Source organism: Physcomitrium patens, chromosome 21, assembly GCF_059467195.1.
Source record: "Physcomitrium patens ecotype Gransden chromosome 21, ASM5946719v1, whole genome shotgun sequence".
NCBI lineage: Eukaryota > Viridiplantae > Streptophyta > Bryopsida > Funariales > Funariaceae > Physcomitrium > Physcomitrium patens.
The window spans coordinates 15,801,227-15,814,454 of record NC_143430.1 but is presented as its reverse complement, the minus strand read 5'-3'; the positions used below and the strand labels follow the sequence as shown (position 1 = coordinate 15,814,454).

General features: G+C 34.6%; 1 protein-coding gene across 4 annotated transcripts; it reads right to left on the bottom strand.

Annotated features, from left to right (window-relative positions):
* Nucleotides 1-828: 828 nt before the first annotated feature.
* LOC112274511 (putative serine protease EDA2) lies at nt 829-6,030 on the bottom strand. Of its 4 annotated transcripts, none has more exons than XR_002967453.3 (13): nt 5,640-5,949; nt 5,387-5,512; nt 4,699-4,854; nt 4,268-4,450; nt 3,925-4,041; nt 3,375-3,428; nt 3,011-3,082; nt 2,510-2,618; nt 2,172-2,268; nt 1,879-1,973; nt 1,583-1,768; nt 1,375-1,458; nt 829-1,238 (listed from the first exon to the last, which is right to left on the bottom strand). XR_002967453.3 is itself a non-coding variant. In XM_024504101.3 (13 exons), exons 1-13 carry the CDS (start codon nt 5,811-5,813, stop codon nt 1,129-1,131), a joined length of 1,434 nt encoding a protein of 477 aa, XP_024359869.1. In that variant the 5' UTR covers nt 5,814-6,030; the 3' UTR covers nt 829-1,128. The 4 variants fall into 4 exon arrangements, 2 of the variants coding, with proteins under 2 accessions (XP_024359869.1, XP_024359868.1); XR_002967454.3 differs by having other exon boundaries at nt 1,897-1,973; XM_024504101.3 differs by having other exon boundaries at nt 1,583-1,657; nt 1,897-1,973; nt 5,640-6,030.
* Nucleotides 6,031-13,228: the final 7,198 nt, after the last annotated feature.

Sequence of the window (13,228 nt, the reverse complement as noted above, 5' to 3'; positions counted from 1 at the left end):
TAAGACTTAAATATCTAAATACAATTTAAGAATTGAATCACTTGAATGATTCAACAAAGAAAAATCAATGTTGAAAGATTGATATTCAAATCAAAGAAAGAGGGCAGCTAATGATAGAGAGATTTTAAGAGCTTTTCTTACAATTGATAAGTTTGATTCTTTTCAAATTTTTTATGCTTATTAATTGCATGTTGATTGAAGTCAATGTGAAATTTTAGTCAAGATCTATGATTCAATTAATATTTATTGAAGTTTCAAATAGTTATAGTAATTGATTAAAATTTACTTGAGGTTTTCTTAGGATTGTTTAAAGTTTAGGATTTGATTTAAAGTTTCTAATTGTAAAAAGAACTTTAGGATTCAATTAAATTCCTTCTACAACTACATGCTTAATACATTCTTCAAGCTAAAATACACATCAGAGAACATTGATAACATAAAAACTATAAATAAAAATAATTGCTTCAAACCATAATACCAATGAAATATAAAAAATAATAACCAATTCACAAAGTAGTCATTGTGAATTAATTTAGATTCAAATTTGTGACTTCAAGAATAGAAAGATGATTTTAATTACAACTTCTAAATTTGCTTCAATTCTTTGCCCAATACACCAAGAGTAACTACATTCACTTAATCCCACTACAACAATAATATTTTATGTTTGATAAAATGTTAAAAATTCATTAAATCCATTTAGTTCATTCATTTAATTCATTATAAACTGTCGTATTAAATACATTTTTTAAAATAAAATTCATTCAATATCTAAAAATTAAAATTCGGATAAATGGATAAAGTCTTATTCATGTACGATGATCAAACTGTGAGTCAATAACCAAATTTTTATTTAAGTACCATAATCAAGCCATACAAATACCAATTATTATTATGTTTACTATACAATATTTGCATGGGGTTTTATCAACAAAAGTATGTTATGTGTCAACTTTCAATTTCAAAACTTAAAGAGAATCAATTAGGGCCAGAATTCAACTTGGGGCATGTCTAGGTCGTACCATCATTCCCAAAATTTTCCTGGTCTTCTTTGCGCTCTTAGCACCAAAACAAAGACTGGGAGGACCTTGTTTACAAAATCTAATGAGCTCAACTTCATTGCCTTCCTCACAAGGTGGATGACGTGTCTTCATTCTTAAGCCACTTCTGAATATAGTCCGCAATTTGTTGCCTTGCTTTGTGCACCTCGTTGGGCTTCGCGCACTTGGTGGCATCACCTGCTTGCAATCAAACGTCTCAGAAAGATACTTTTCAAAGCTGGATCAATTGACATCCACAATCCGAATACACCTTTCATATTTATACTATGAATCCATGTAAGATTGAGGTGAGAGCTATGGATAGAGATGGTACCTTCTATTTGATGAGGCGACTGAGGACAACCCCGCAAATCCACTCCATGTCCACAATTATGACATGTAATGATGATTGCAGGTTCTGCTTCATACAGAAGATAAGTTCATCAGATTCATGGATTAATTACTTCTCTCTTGAGTTTTCAATACTTAACATAGCAATAAAGAATACCAAGTCCACACACAAGATTCTCTCCGGAATTTACCACCAGGAGAAGAAATCTGCTTTGAAGCGTGGCGCCACGGATCCTGGGAGCCGTTTGTGAAGACGATATTTGATGCTGCGGGTCACTTCTAAATCACGTAAGCGAAACCCAACTCATCGATTACAATAAAACTGGTCACAACCTTCTGGAGAAAATGCTTATCATCATGATCTATGTTTACAGTGGCTGGCACATTATCAAACAGAATATGTCACAAATACATTGATGATAAGAAACAAATAAACATCTTATAACGTCAGAGTGAACGCAACTTGTGGATATTAAAGGTGCTATACCAGTAATTCCAGACCCACCATAGTAAAGGTTAGTGATATCAACTTCTGGATATGTACCATTCCCAAACACGTTAGCACATAGATCAAGGTGATACCTGCAATACATCCAATGCCACAATTATCTGGCTACTCTTCCGCCTCAACTAGTATTATACAACATCATAAACACTCCAATTAATATCCTACCCTAATAATTCTTTGTCTCTGAGTTAAGTCAAATCCTGCATGCAACTAAAAGAGTTTCTAACTGCATATTCGGTTACTGAAAGAAGGGCGTTAAAAATGTTTCTCACTTTTCATTTACGCCAGGGGAGCGAATGCTGTTTTGAGAAGGTGCAACCTGAAAATATGCGACTTCCGTGCATACTTGATACCACCATTGACGATCACCTACAAAACAACCATAGATGTTACAAATATAGCAAGAAAATGCAGGAAGCAAGGGAATAAGTTTTGGAATCCCCATGAACACGTAAACAGCAGTTACCAAGCACAAAGGAGCATCAAGTCCAAAACAGTCCCAATAGGTTAAGACTTGTTAAGACGATAAGACTCATTACGCATACGAAAATGTGTCACGCCAACGATACTGATGGAATTGATAAGACTGGTTAAAGCATCATTTATTCACCAGTATCTGGTCCAGATTTAGTGAGTTTCAAATGCTCCTGGTCGTAGCTTATAGGATTTACACCAAAGATTCCGAAGAAAAATAATTTCACAAATTCGGCATATGCAGCCTGCAATACCATGCACGTGTACTTCATTAAATCCAAGAGAAGAACACACTGTGCACCATGATCAACCAGTTACAACGTTCTGGAGGATTGCAAGTCCGTTGACACAGCTCCTGACTGATTGAACACCTATAGATTGTGGTAGCACTTAATGATCATAGCATAGTAAGGCTTAAATCGTCATAACTTTGTGTAACCAATATAATCGAAATAGATTTATGCTGAAATCATAAAATCTCCACAAAACTCCGAGAGTGATGGCTTTTCATCCTCCCGATTAACTGGTAAATATGATCCACGCACCGGGATAACAGACATGTCTAGGAATCGATTGACGAAAGTTAACAACGGTGACGCAAGAGAACTAGAAAGATAAACAAAAATAATAATATTACCACAACGTTTTGGCCCGAGCTATATGCGGCTACGAGTGGCAAACAAAGGATGTCGGGGTTGCCATACTGAAACTGCAAGGCATGCCGGTTCACAACTTAGAGTAGCAACACGAATAAATGCATGAAAAGAGTATGACACAACAATTTGTTCAATATATGTGTGTGAATATATGTATTTAATTAATTAATTTATTTATGTTGATATTATATTTTAGTTTATCCAAATAGGGAGCTTTTCCAGTAATGGAAGAACGAGCAAAGACAAACGTTTAAAAAAAAAATGACCCTCCAGATCCAAGAAGTGCATATTTAAAAACTCCAAATGAAACTTCAAAAGCAGTTTTGATTAACAGAAACAACTTACAGCTTCTGCAGCTGCATCGGCAAGCAGATAGCGAAAGTCACCATCGTTTTTCAACTTCACCAAACATCATTTTAGTGTCTGTTAGTACTGCCATTTCAGCAGATAAAAACACATTAGTAATCAATGAAACATCAGTCACTTTTTCTCTATGACTAAGCAGCAGATTGAAGGCGAAAATAATGTAAGCTCCAATAGCCACTATATACTCTGTAAGTAATATACGTGTAGACAGCGTAAGCCATTGATAATTAATTTTAACCATAGGAACCAAGCGCGATTTGTTCAGTATTTGTAAGTTGATACCAAAATATTTATGCTAATGCTGAAAATAGATCAATAACTTTGAAAACCAACAGATTAATTTACTGAATTGCAACGAGCTGTTAGTCTCGAGTAGACTTGATGCCCATAATTGCACATCAGCAACTTCTCCGGATTCAACAAAGCGACAATAATCGAGCGGAGTGCCTGCATTTTCAATTATGATCCTAGCTGATCATGCTATCAAATGAATCATATCCGTGCTCCACATCGAGACCAGAAGACAGACCTGTTCCACTCCAAAAAGTGCCTTAATTTTATGTGAATTGCTGGTCAAGGCTTTGTCCACCTCTTGAGTCACGTCACGAAGGGCATTTGCGCATGCTGGTCCTGCTGATGCTGCAACCTAGGACCATGAAGTTTGTATTTCAGTACTAAAACCAACCCACGTCTTTACTACTTCATTTAAGATCAGTGAGTCGCGTGTTCTGGTATCCATCGCCTCCAACAGATAGTGTTGTCGAAACCATGAAACCCAAGGCACACGACCTTTCCCGACACTTTTTTAAGGGCTTCTAAAATTCGCCTTCAACACTTGAAAGTGAAAACGAACAATTGGAATCCAAACATACCTGCTGATCAAATGCAGTGTAATTGTGGACCGCAAGAACGACTCCTGAGCTTGAAAGACTGCCCCGCACTAGATGCGGGAATTTCAAACGAAACCATGCACTCAAGGCCCCCGGATATGACACCCCAAATACAATCCATGGATTCTCTTTTTCTGTTGTATTGAACTTCTTGTTGATTGATTCCTGTAAAGATCATCCATAACGTTAAGGAGGTGATCAGGCATTCAATATCCTTTCAAAGGAGGTCAAATGTAACTTTTGAAATGACTCACTACTCTAGGGATCTTCAACATGGGAACGCGGCGATTTTAGGAAAGTACTTCCTTGCTGACGACATAAGAGTTTAAGGAACTGCAGCTATGCATCCATACGTGTGCAGGTACGTGGCACCGAACTCCTCCAATACTATCAAAGACACGGAAAATCAGTACCTGGTAGAAATTGCGGTAAGAAGCCAAATCGAAAAGTGCTTGCTTTGAAGACAGATACTTCAGATTGTCAGTTGTAAGTTCCTCAAAAGGGGAGCTTTCGCCGTAATACCTATGCTCCAAACTTACCACAGCTGCTCCAAACTTCTTCGCAAGCACCTGTTAAGGAATACAAAATTTAAATGGATAACCTCAACAATAGTAATACTCATCATTGTCTGCAGCTCTACCATTCGGAATTTGGAGTGGCCAGACTCCATGATTTCTACGGCACCATTCACAATCATTTACTAGCATGCTGATCTACGGCACGTGACCGTGAGACATTAAAAAATGAGACGATTGGGGCAATTTTTCATTTCGGAATAAAAATTACAAGGAAATCATAAAGAGGATTGAATTTTTGTAAGACTTAAAAGCAAACGAACAAACACTCAAACAGATGAGCAAACAGAATTTAATCTGAGTTAGAGCTAAGTCTAGATCGTATTGAGGCCAAAAAATGTACAATTCCAGATATCGAAAAAGCAGGTTAGAATCTCAGCAACATTCGTTTATTACACGAATAAAATAATTAATAAGCATGCAAAGATATACGTGGACTAGTGCAGTATGACCACGTGAACCTTGCTAAACATGGTTGAAGAAAAATAGTGAGCCTGCCAAGAAATGCAAGAGGAAATCAGCTCACCAGAAGGTAGTCATTTGGAATGCCAGAGCACGTGCTTTCCCCACAAATGCGCAGAAATATGGGAGCATTGGGGTCCTTAAAGTAGTCCAAAAATTCGTAGTACCTCTGCTGGAATTCGCGACGGTCCTGCACGAATGGAATAGAAGGGTGGGAAGGAGAGACGGAAATTAGAAAGCAAGTCACATCCACAAGGGAGAATGGTGAACGGAAACAGAATGGAAGAGAGAGAAGACGGTCAGAGCTGAGGGCAGACCTGGGAGGAGAAATGATCAAGGCGCTGGCGGAACCAGACAGGTTGCTGGGCAACGAAGGAGGAGGGATGAGCGAGACGGGAAGGAGGGGAGCGCAGGAAAGCAGGCGCAGAGGAGCAAAGAGAGGGGAGGAGGAGGAAGAGGAGGAGGAGCAGGGGAGGAGGAGAGGAGACCATCGTGCCGAGCGATGGGGAGGTGGGTGATGCTACTTTCCTCTCCCTGGAGCAGATGTGCGTGCTACTTCCCTCCCTCGCTGCCTACCTCTCTCCAGGAGATGCCTACTGCCCCCTCCTGCCCCTCTCGTAGTGCGTGGATGGCGTGGCGGTGACAGCCTCGATAGAGCTTGCTTGCTTGGTTACAAGCGTTCGATCGTGCCAAAGCATTTCCACAGCATCTCCAGCCAAACTCTGCCCCCTCAACAGCCCCCTCCATTGGGCATGCCATGCACGCACCACCACCCCCCCACTCCTCAGCAGAGCTGGATGGATGGATGGACGGCTGCCTTGTCAAGTTTCACTCATTATGTTTGTCTCGTTTGTGGCTATAGAGGGAAGAACCGGATGGACGTGATTGTTGTCGCAGCCAATTTGGTGTAACTGGCAAGGGAGCAATCAAGGCTACAGAACTTATTCCACCAAAGATGGTCATGAGTATCTAATCATGGCTCTACCCAGCAATGGTGATGAGATCCATTTAAATACAACATAGGCTCAATAGACAAATCGAACAAACATGTATTTCAATACTTGCCAAGGTCGTTGTATCAAGCTGCTTTTATATTAAAATATTGTGGAGGACCCTACCTAGGTGCATTGCCAACAATTTTGCAAAAGTATGTTTGTTCTTTTTTGAAGGATAGTAAAATGTTGTATAATGCAAAATTGCTGAAGTACTTGTTGTTGTATTACATGAAATCTTGCTTGAAAATACACTAGGCACTTTGTTGTAGAAGGAAAAATAGAAATTGCAACAAGGTTCTAATAGCTCTACTAAAGTCCTAAATAAACCTCAATTATAGCATAACAATCATAATCAAATCTTAATAAAATCCAATTGAAATCTTAAAGAAATTATAAAAGAAAAATAAAAAAATCATAAAAAATTATAAAAAATTTGAAGAAATAATACAAAAAAAATAAGTAAATCCAAATCAAATCTTAAATTCTAAATAAAACTCTAATCAAATCCTAATCAAATTGTATGAAACCTTAAATCCTAATAAAATCCTAATAAAATCTTCATCAAATCCTAATTGAACCTTAAATCTTAAAGAAACTCTAATCCAACTTTATAATAACTTGAAATTTCAATAATTAATAGTCAAATTATAGATTTTAATTCAAAATTTATGCACTTTTCATTTATTCAATTGAAAACAAGCACAAATAAATTAAAGAAGATTGAATTTATCAAATAGAAGATAAATCCTAAAATTTGCTCAGCTGTTGGCCAGCTTTTCTTTTCAAGCTTCATGCTAATCTCTTAGTACATTATTTCTTAATAGTAGTATTCAATGGCTTTTAAATTTTGCACAATTGTTTCAAATAAAGTGAATTACTGTTCTATAAGGTTTTAACTCAATCCAACCAACAAATTGCTATAAATCTTAAAAACCTTCATTAGTCGTCTAAATTCCAATTCTTAAGTCTCCAATATATTTAAATTTTAATAAGTATTGAATAAAAAATTAGATAAAGTTCAAACTTACAACAAAATTTTAATACAACATTTATGATATAATCACAAAATTTCACCTATATATCATCTATTAATCTTACAAAATTATCCAAAGTATAAAATCTTTATATTTCTTTAAATTCAAAATAACCTCAAAACAACCTTAATTTTGCAAAGTCTTTACAAAGTCATTACAAACTCAATTCATTCAAAACCAATGTTTAAAAAACTTCTTTTTTGTTTGCTATTAAATCACATTCTTTAATTAACAAAGAGCCTCAAAATTACCATAATTATTCAGATTTGTGCCTTGAGATTTGATTTTAATTCTTGTTCATAACCAGTCTTCTTTAGGTATTATTTCTTAGCTTTTAAGGTAATTTTTGCTAAAAACTAATTTTAATTCTTTCTTGAAGATATCTATATCAACTATTTTTCTTATCCACTTTGATTAGCTTCATTTATACCTCTATAAAATAAATAGAAGCCATTTCTAAAAAAAAAAGAAAAATTATTACTTACTAATTTTTTCTACCTCCTTCACTACTATCTATATTTCTAAGATAATTTGTTGTAATATTTTTATTGAATCTCCTTTATAACAGAGTCTAGATAAGATAATTATATAGATACTTAGAATCATGGAAGTTTCTAGAATTGGGATTAGATTAGTGGATCAGGTAGGATCCACTATCGAACATTATAAAAAGAATTTAGGGCGGTTATTTAGGTGGGGTCTATCATAGAACCTTCTAGAAAAGGAATTTAATAAAATTATTTAGATAGGACCTACCACCTAAGAACATTCTAAAAAGTCCAAGGTAGTAGTACAAGGTATAAATAAGACTAGTTAGGGCCTTTTGGAGTATCTGGTTAAGTATGATTTTGAATCCTTTCTCTTAGTAAAATTTGGTTTGCCATCTTTCTACTCAGTTTTGTTCTGTTCTATTTTCATTTGTTCAATTTTGTCTTTTATGTCTTATTCTATTTAGCTCTGTTCAATTTTATTATGGTCTAATTTGTCATATTTTGTGATGAGGCTTTATATTTTTGTGGATTAGAAGGATTTTGAGTTTTTGAGATACTCTAGTCATGTTTCATTTGTGCCAAAGCAAGTGTTAGATTGTTTACTTTCGGTAGCATGTCAATAGTCATCATTTAGTTCAAAGTCAATTTTTGTGGTCACATTGGATAATATGTTGAGGCTACCATGAGCTATTCTTAAAAAGTCAATTGAAAAGTGAAAGGGTATTATAATAGTGAAATCTAATGGAGAAATTATAGTATTGGAGATATGACGAAGCAATCCTAGATGGAGGCTAAAATACAACACCTCCTAGGCCAAATAGCTACTTTGTAATGGCAAATAGAAGCTTCAAGGATAAAAGAGTAGACATTTGTTAGGTTGAAATTGAATAAGTCTAGTATATATTCTGAAACTTTAAGATAGGAAGATTTATATCAATGGCTCTTCAACATGTAATAATATTCTTAACTATTTGGGACAAATACCACTAAAGAAATTATATATGTAGTCAGTTATTTGAAAGATACAGCAGCTATTTGGTAGCAACATCGAGTTCAAAGCTATGAAGCTTAAGGTGGATTTTGCCACTGGGAGGAGTTTAAGACCAAGTTTAGAAATCAATTTTGGCCCATCAATGCACAAAAGATAGTACACCATCAATTAATAAATCTTATACAAAGATTATGTCTTTCGATTCCACTTTCTATATTTTTAAATTGGCAATGTTTCGGAGGGAAAGATAATGGATTGATTCCTACAAGATTTGAAACCTAGGAAGCAACAAGAGGTAGAGCTAAGAGATCCACAAACATTTAAAGAGGCAATTTGGATTGTTGAGAAGGTCAATGCTACAGATTTTAGAAATCGTGGAATATAACCTATAGTGTGAAGTCTTATGTTGCTATGTAATATTATGGCATAATAACCAATGCCAATGGAAATTGATGCCTTACAAGGATTATTGATACCACAAAGACGACAAATATAGGTGCAAAAGGGATTGTGTTTTTATTGTCAGGAGCTAGGCCATCAGATCAGAGGTTGTTCAAAATGTCAAAATTCAAGCACTAATAAGAGAAGGTAGGTTTATAGTCTTGAAGTTCACTAAGTCAATAATGAGTCAAAGTAGAAAAATGAGACTTTTCAGTAAAAGCACCAAAGGCTAATATTGGAGATAGCTACTATCTCTTAGAGATAAATGGCATAACCTTTGATAACTATAAAAAGAATCAACTAGTATATCTAACAGGACTACTAAGAAGACAATCTTATTGAGTACTTGTAGATTGTGCCTCTACAAAAAATTACATCTCAACTAAAATTCCCGACCAATTTGGAATTAAAATTAAGATAATTAAGGGAAGAAGTATGTACCTTACACCTGATTAAGAGAATGTATTGAGTGAAATATTTGAAGAAGAAACCTTGAAATTGACAGATGCTTATGTCTTAAGAGAGAGATTTAAGATTACAAAGCTAAGGTATGATGTTATCCTTGGTATGCCATGGCTAAAGATGAAAAATAAGCAAGTTGATTCGGTAACAAGAACAATCTCTTTTAAAGATAGAGGATATAATGTGACTCTTTACACCTTTACATCAAGTGAAGAGAAAAGATAATTTACAACTAAAGACTTACTCATAGAGACGACCTTCATGAAGAAGTAAATACAATATGAACAATTAATATATATGGTGGTTCCAAATCTTGCATAAATAGTGAGAAAGACATCCAAAAGGATAGAACGAAGAAAACAACTTATATAAGAATATCATGATGTCTTTCCAACCAACCTACCTAATAGTATACTTCTTGATGAAGGTGCTTCTTTTCAAATAGAAATATTGCTGAGAGCCAAATAAATAAGTCGATCACTTTATTGCCTAGTATCAAAAGAATTTGAAAAGCTACAAAAGACATTGGATGAATTCTTAGATAAAGGCCTCATTCAAGAAAGTACATTACTATGGAAAGCACATATACTCTTTGCCCCTGAGAAAGATAGTAGAGTTTGGATTTGCATCGACTATCAAGGCCTCAATAAGTAAACTATTAAAAATGTATATTTACTTCCACGCATGGATGATCTTCTTAACCAACTTTGAGGTGCGATCATCTTTAGTAAATTGGATCTTTGAAGCAACTATTGGCAAACACATATTGCAAGAGAGGATGTAGAAAAGATGGCATTTTATAAGCGCTATGGACATTTTTAATGGTTGGTTTTATCCTATGGCCTTACCAATGCTCCAACCTCTTTCATAAGTGAGATGAACAGATTGTTTCAAGACTTTTTGGATAAGTTTGTAGTTGTCTTCATTGATGAATATCCTTATATATAGTAAAATCCCTAAAGAGCATCAATAACACCTACAAGAAGTGCTATGTTGGCTAGAAGATAGTTACTTCTATTATAAGTAATCAAAATGTGAACTTTAGAAGTCAAAAGTTACTTTTTGGGGGCATGTGGTTTCTTCCAAAGGTATGCGTATGGAACAAGATAAAATAAAAGCATTGGAGGATTGACCAACCCCTAAGGATGCTTCTAAAGTTTGCTCATTTTTAGGCCTTGTTAGATACTATTGCCGTTTTGTTTGGTGATTTGCTTATATTATTGCCTTATTGACAAACCTATTAGAAAAAAATACTCCATTTGAATGGAAATAAGAGCAACAAAATGCCTTTGATAAGTTGAAAGAGACACTCATTACTACTCTAATATTGCAACTATATGATCCTAATCTTTCTTGTATGCTTGACATTGATGCTTTCGACTTTATTATTGGAGTGGTCCTTCAACAAGACTTTAGTAGGAGCCTTCAATTTATAGCATATGAATCATGCAAGCTCAAAAGGATAGAGCATAATTATTTTGTACATAATTGAGAGCAATTAGCAATTATATAAGCGACAAAAGTGTGACAATACTATCTATTGGAAAAGCCAGTGGTTGTTTGGACTGACCATTGACTCTTGCTATATGATTTGCATCTGAAAAATATGATATCTTAGCATCATCATTGAAAAGAATAATTACAACTTTTTAATATCCTACTTGAGTACAAGTAAGGATGAAAACATATTATGCCAGATAGTTTATTGTAGAGATCAGATTTGAAGGACAAATTAGAAGACAAGCTGGAAGTCACTACCATTAGTAATGTTATTTCAAATTTAACTAAAGAGGCAGAATGGAAGGAAGCTATGCATCAAGATGCTTATTTCAAGATGGTTAGCAATTGACTAAAAGTGAGCAATAAATAATATCAAGATTACATTCTTAGTAATGGCTTGCTCTATTTCAAGAAACAAATTTATGTATTTGATAATGCTAAATTTTGGACGTGCATACTTCACGAGAGACATAACATCCCAATATTTGGACATCTGCGACAAGAAAGGACTTTAGAATAAATCTCAAGGACATAATTTTGGGTAGGTTTGGATCATGATGTTTGAGCCTTTGTACACTCTTGTGAGCCATGTCAATATAATAAAGCATGCAACACAATGTCTTCTAGACTTGTACAAGCATCTTTTCTAATCATGGATTATCTTGTGTCATCATCTCAGATCAAGATCCATGCTTTATGAAAAGTTTTTGGCAAGTCTTGTTCAAGCTACTAAGTACACAACTTGCCATATCTATAGCCTTCCATTCTCAAATAAATAGGCAAACAAAGCATGCAAATTGGACCTTGGAAGATATATTATGGTCATTTGTAGTGGTTCATCATAATGATTGGGATGAATACTTGATGCCCTTGGAGTTTACTTATAATGATAGTATTCAAGTAAATATTGATCATTCACCATTTTTCTTAAATATTGATCAGCATCCAATTACACCAATAATTCTTTATTTTTCTATTGATACTAATAATCCGATAATAGAGACATTTATACAATTACTTATAATGGCCTTACAAGAGGCACAACACTATCTCCTTATTGCACAAAATTGATAGAAGTAGTATGCAAATAACTATTGGCAACACAAGACCATTCGAAAGGGTCATTAAGTGTTACTTAATAACATCTTGTCACTTGTTATATCAAAATCCATAAACTAGTATCTTCGTGGCTTGAACCTTTCTATATTTTTGCTGTGATATCTGATGTTGTATACCACCTCCAGCTTTTGCCACATATTCAAGTCCATCCAGTCTTCTATATTTTACAACGGAAGGAATTTTATACTAAACCAAAGTATTTTTCAGATCAACACCAACGACCAGTTGTAGTTGATAACTAACAAGAATATTAAGTGGACAACATTTTGGAGCATCACTACCTTCGTTGTAGTAATGGATGTCCATAACTTTAGTACAAAGTTCTTTGGAAAGATTATCCCATTCATAATACAAAGTCAAAACCTGCACAAAATCTTACCTATTGCCATGAGACAATTTGGAGATACCATCGAGAGTGAAATAAAGACATTCCACATTAGTGGAGAGAGATTAACTGTAATAGTGTATAGATAAGATAATTTTATAAATAGTTAAAACCATGGAAGTTTTTAGAATTGAGGTTAGGTTAGTAGATGAGATAGGATCTATTATGCAACATTTTAGAAAGAATTTAGGATGGTTATTTAAGTAGGATCTATCATAGAACCTTCTAGAAAAGTCTTAGGAAAATTATTTAGATAGAACATATTATAAAATCTTCTAAAAAAAGAATTTAAGGTGATTATCTAGATGGAATCCACTACCTAGAAACATTCTAAAAAGTCCAAGGTAATAAGATAAGATAAAAATAAGACTGGTTAAGGCTATTTGGAATATCTGGTCAGATATGGTTTCAGACTGTTTTTCTTAGAAATTTTTTTTTTGATATCTTTTTACTTACTTTTGTTTTGTTCTATTTTCGATTGCTCAATT